The 5,896-nt window shown below is 43.1% G+C and overlaps 1 protein-coding gene across 1 annotated transcript in view; it reads left to right on the top strand.

Moving 5' to 3' along the window:
- The window catches only part of Amph (amphiphysin), a 66,159-nt gene that overhangs the window by 51,780 nt on the left and 8,483 nt on the right, over positions 1-5,896 (top strand). Inside the window, exon 2 of the mRNA XM_011499048.1 lies at positions 1,405-1,549. Within this exon, the coding sequence (XP_011497350.1) occupies positions 1,405-1,549 (145 nt within the window). The remainder of the gene's footprint in view (positions 1-1,404; positions 1,550-5,896) is intronic.

Below are 5,896 nucleotides of genomic sequence, written 5' to 3'. Positions count from 1 at the left end.
AGTCCGTAGCCGAAGGATGAGGTAATCGGACGAGAATCGCCCACGAAATGGGCTATCCCGGATGATCGCCTTAGCCGAAAACGGATTCGGACGGGCAGATCTCGGCGATGCGCCCACTCGTGTCCTCGTCCGCCTCGGCTCTCGTTGGCCCAAGTGCCGAAAAAGCCACATCCCCCCCTCTCCGTCTATCTTAGCGATAAGTCGTGCCGTTTGTTACAGAACGTGAATTATCGCGCTTCCCTCTCGCAGCCTCTTGCGAATTGATGAGTGAGAGAGAGAGATAGAGAGAGAGACGCGAATGCGTACACTTGGCTCCAGGGGTTTCGGGAGTATCAAAGCACATTGTTCGCGAAAATGGATAACGTCGTTACCGTTGGCGCGGCTCGTTGAGCCTTAAGTAAATTGACTTTCTTCCCCTCCCCTCTTTTCTTTAAATAATGAATGGCAATGTTTATTTGAGGCTGGCGCGCGCTCGAATTCCTTCTCCTCGACATTTTTGCGACGATGATTAATTAAATTCGCAAGGTGCGCACCACTAGCTTTATTTACCAGTCGCCGCGCCATATTCCTCGCATCCTTTCATTATAATCGAATGCTCCTTGTATATAATAATAATAATAATAATAATGAAACTTGCTCCCGGGAAAATTGTAACAACCTCGCGTGACTATAGGCAGGACGGAGGCGACGCTTTCGGCTCTTTGAAAAAGCCACACAACGCCTTAACGTTACGTTGCGATGGAAGTGTCGATTTCACACATACCACTTTCGATAAAGAAGCGTCATTATTGGTTTATTTATTATAACGTCGAATATTACGTACAATAACGTCGTGGGTGGGGTAATAAATGTCATTAGGGAATGCCGTTAAAGTGTGTGCCGATCGGTTGTGAAGCAACGACATTGTAAACCATAATAATCATTCGTAAATGTTTTATAAATAGTCTTGTTGGATAAAAGCTCGATCGGCTATTATCCTTTCCGATGAAAAATCACGTTTACTCGAATTTTGAGTAGCTTGCAATTTTCGCACTATACATCTCATACATTCCCCTTATTTCCATATATTTATCATAAGGTATCTCCTGGGTATTTAAATTTCCTTTGAGAATATGATAAACTAACGTATGAGCGTAACACCAAGCATGCGAGCGATACATCAAGAATATATTTGTTACGCCATAAGCATGGCAAAACATTCATTCTCACGCTTAATCCGAAGAGGCGTAGTTGCAAGCGTACAAGCCGTTAACTTTGGAATTACAATTAAAAGGCGCATAAAAGAAGCCTTGCCGTCGTTTGACGTCCCTATATTTTTCCAAATAACATCCTTACAAGCGCCCATCGGTCGCACCCGGCTCCCCCACACATTAATCCTTTTCTCTCTCTCTCTTCGGTCCGCAGTTCCTACAGAATCTGGGCAAGGTGGACCGGACGGCCGACGACATATTCGACGAGCATCTGCAGAACTTCACAAGGCAGCAGAACGCCGCCAACAGGCTGCAAAAGGAGTTCAACAACTACATTAGGTGTGTCCGTGGTAAGTCGTCGCCCAACGCCCCTGTCCCCTGCCCCCGCCGTAGTAACAGCCCCGCTCTACCCCCGCACGTACGAGCAACGGCCCGTCGCTTACGGCCCGGCCTAAACACTGGCCAACGGCTGCTCGCGACCGCGTCGTTTTATAATCGCCCGGCTATTTATATAAATCGCCCGAGTCCGAAAACTCGCTCGAGCGCTCACCCGGCGAAACTCGAGCGTGACTGCTCCTCCACCACGAAGACGACGTCGTTGCGTCAACGCGCCCGCGCTTCTGTGACCCCCTTTGGGGTCTCGAGCACCGGACGTGGGCGCGCAGCCGACGATTTATGAGAGCGAGCGACTAATGTCCGGTCGCGCTTTTCTCGCCTTTTTCTACCTCGACTTTGTTTGGCCGCGTCGGTGATTCAATGGCGTCTCGGCACTCGGCATTGGCCTCCGCGACACTCGTATTGACAACGCTCTACCTCAACAATCTACCTCGACTTTCATCTCCGTCTCCTGCGCCTGTGCTCATCTCGTCGCTTATTATTTACTTATTCGCTCGATTATACGTTTCGTTTCGTGAACATCCGAACATCGTAAAATGTTGGAGGATGGCGCAGCTGTGCCAGAGTCCTATCGTAATCATTATGAAAGTGTGCCGGTGGCTTCTTCGATAATCTTGAGATGGACGATGCGACCGAGCAAAGTGACGATAGTGAAGTAGAAAGGGGCAGAACGAGCGGTTCGCCTACCGCTTATTACAAACTTTTCGACGTAAAACGGATTATTCGGTAATGGTATGTGGTATAGTAATCGAGGCTCGATGGCTCCACCGCCATATGGAACATCGAGCTTGTCAAAGTTATATATTCGGCGGCAGTATTCAATGTCGCATAAGCTTACGTGAAAATCGTCCAGCCAATTCGCTCTTGGCGAAAAAAAAAATGATAATATCGCACGGATAAAATATGCGTTCGTTGTGGAGAGAAAGAGAGAGAGAGAGCGGAATAAATAGTAATTATGTGGCAAACTTGTCCAAGTTATTTATAAAATAATGCTTTTACTGGATAATACTTCGTCATACTAATCCAATTCCCAGGAAAAAAATACTCCGTATAGGCATAATTGAGCCTACATGCGCATAAATATCTATACAAATCTCGCATACTATATGAAACACTTTGATTCTCATTTATTAACTCAATTAGTAAGGAGTTAAATTAGCCTTGAGATATAATTCTATTCCACTCGTGATTACTCCCAATACTTCACCATTAGTTTAACATTGGCATTGCATAATTATGAAATTCCCACGAGACGCGCAATACGCAATTTTCTTGCCGATCTTGACAAGGCACCGCGTCGCTAATGATAATCCACAGCCGAATTCTCCAGTTCGATAACAAAAATGGCAAATATTTCAAATCGATAATTCTCATAGACGAGCGCAATCGACAAAGTGTCAAACCTCGGACCGATTGCTCCTCTCCAGTATTTATTCATCGATAAGACAACGCGAGCCGCGAGGCTTACGAATCGTATAATAAAAGAAAAAAAGGAAAAAAGGAAAAAAAAGAAAAAAAAGAAACGAGAAAAAGGAAGGCAGAGGTAGAAGAAAAAATATTTTAACGGTATCGTTCTTTAATTATGTCGTTAATCAAGTAACAGACACGTGAATGCCAGCGCGATGCGGCACAAATATAGTCGACGACTCGACAACATCGCCCTCGCCGTGCATTTGGTGCATCTCTAATACTTGACGCTCGCCACACTTACGAACCGACGACACATAATCGCGCCGCGAGTCGATATCACACGCACGCATAATCCGCGTACGAAAGAAGGCGATCGATCTGAGAGCGAGTGAGAGAGGGAGTGAGAGAGGGAGTGAGAGAGAGAGAGAGAGAGAGAGAGAAGTGGCACATCGCCGGCATTAAGTGGAGTCGCTTTGGACTCGCATCGGCGATTATCTTATCTCGCGGCTGCTGCGCAGGTGAACGCACCTCGGCAGCACCTTGTAGGTGACGAGAGCGCGTCGGTAAGTAGGCCGGGAAAGTGCGGCACCGCGAATACCGGCGATTCTTACCTGCTCGCGAGCCTCGCCATGCGTCCCGGATTTTTAAGGGCAGCTCGTGTACCGTAAGGACGTTTTATCGGGGCCGAGAGGAGATTTTTAATCGGCCGTTAATTTATGCCTCCCAGCTCGGACTCTCTGCTCTGGCTCTGGGTTAAATGAATGGGCGCGCGAGGGTTGGCGTCGTGGCAATTTTGCCAATGATTCGAAGCCGAGTAGCGTGGGACTTGGATCCTCGTTCGTTGAACGAATGAAAAATGGGTTTGTCGTTTGCCTGATGATTTATTGGCCGATGTGATGAAATGTTTCGTGTGCCGATCGCAATGCCGCCAAGCTTGTCAAATGTCATTTTACACAGAATACCCGTTTCGCTCGATGCTTATCAATGATTCCGTATCCGAGGGACTTGGTGCTCCCGTCGGTTGCTGATTCCACTATTGATCGACGAATTAGCAATACATTATTATTACCCGTGGCTTAAATTTATTATAAACAAACGCTTACCTACAGTTGACAACTTTTACCATTCGATTATTTGATTCTCGGGCGGTAAAAATAGAAAAAATAAAAATAAACAAAACAACTACCGACGCTCATTCTCGGATGATTTAAATATTGAATACGGATAATGTATTTTCTCAAGAATATAAAGACTGATTTACAGAAGTAATTTAACATTAATTTTAACTTTTTCCAACTCTAGTTTATGGATAATTCTTAAATAATAGATACTCGGTGAGATTTTACGGTTTTCGTTGAGAGTTGAGAGTTTATTCGTTATTCTAACGGACAATGTATTTTCAATATTTCGACCCGAGCACTGATTAAGTGCGATGAATCGACAAATCTCAAAATTCAATTGGGTTTCCCAACTCCCAATTTTGTCCTCACTATCAAGAAAATTATTCATATCTCCTCGCTCGTTTGTTACAAATATATTTATTATCGCAAATTCTTTTATTGCAATTGCACTAAGTGGAAAGCAGCGATGCTTTTTGTATGGAACATGAACGACAATTTAGTACGTGATTGCAACCGACGGACAAGTTTTCTTTAGCAAAAGAATGAACTCTTCTAGAAAACCGTAAGAGAAATTTCTTCTCCTTGTAATCTTTTATGCATTATCAATACGCAATAAAAATTCTCTTTTTCACCTTCCGTTGGTCGTCTTATTTCGTTACAATGTAAGCCACTACTGAACGCACACCACGAATATTTGTCACTGAAATAATTGAGGCTAATAACGTATTCACAATCATTATAAAATTCCAAGGAACTTACGAGCACATTTTATTTTTACAAACCAAAATACGTCAATCAACGCGTGACTAACTTCAACTATATTATTGTACCAAACCCAAAATAAGTAAACAAAACTTACTCTCATTTTCATTATTCGCCACATGTTAGTGTGAGCTACGAAAATCGTAGCAAGAGGTTGGGGGGGGGGGAATATTTCGCGGCTAAGTGTGGTAAAACAAAACGAAACTTCAAATTAAAAATATAAAACATAAAAACATAATGACTGCGCTAATAAATCATGTATGAGCATCGATTATTTTGTCGTAAAATCAAGACCAAACTGACGATTAATGTTTTATACGAAATGTTGCACAATAGCAGGTAAGCTACGATGCTTTATGCAACTTGACAATTACGGACGAAGATTCATTATAAAAATTCCAACTCGTCCGAGCTTAAAACTAATGTTTGCAACAAATTTCGGCAAATTTTCTTAACGTTTGGCCCTGCAAAAAATTTCCGATAAATTCAAATAGCTATAGGAAACTCACGAAAATCAGGAACATCACACAGGTCTATTTAAACAAATTGCCTAAAAAAAAAAAAAAAAAAAAAAAAAAAAAAAAAAAAAAAAAAAATCCCAAAAAAAAAAAAAAAAAAAAAAAAAAAAAAGAGTAAAAATGAAAGAACGGTCGTTGGACGAGAAATTAAAACAATTTTCTAAACTTGACCAGGAAAGTGGGACTTGATTCGTCCACAGGCGAATATAATTTGTGTGCCTCCGAATGGCCAAAAGCGGTGATTCATGCAGTCCCAATATGATCAAACTTTCGGCCGCATTCACCTCCTCACTCTAACTAATACATTACACACGGAAATAGAAAAAGGCTTTCTTGCATTCGAGTGGCGTTGCTAAGTTTAATTGTGTGCCGAGCGACGTCCTTAGCAGTCGATGAAAATTACGGGGTAAACGGTGAGATCGCGAGCGCGAGCAGCTCAGCAATTACCGAACAAACCGCTGAATTGGTTTTCCCTTTTCTCCATGTGTTTTCTAGCGGT

The sequence above is a fragment of the Ceratosolen solmsi genome, unplaced genomic scaffold (assembly GCF_000503995.2).
Source record: "Ceratosolen solmsi marchali unplaced genomic scaffold, CerSol_1.0 scaffold2, whole genome shotgun sequence".
NCBI lineage: Eukaryota > Metazoa > Arthropoda > Insecta > Hymenoptera > Agaonidae > Ceratosolen > Ceratosolen solmsi.
Note: the sequence above shows the minus strand (reverse complement) of the source record. Positions and strands in the feature narration are given on the sequence as shown.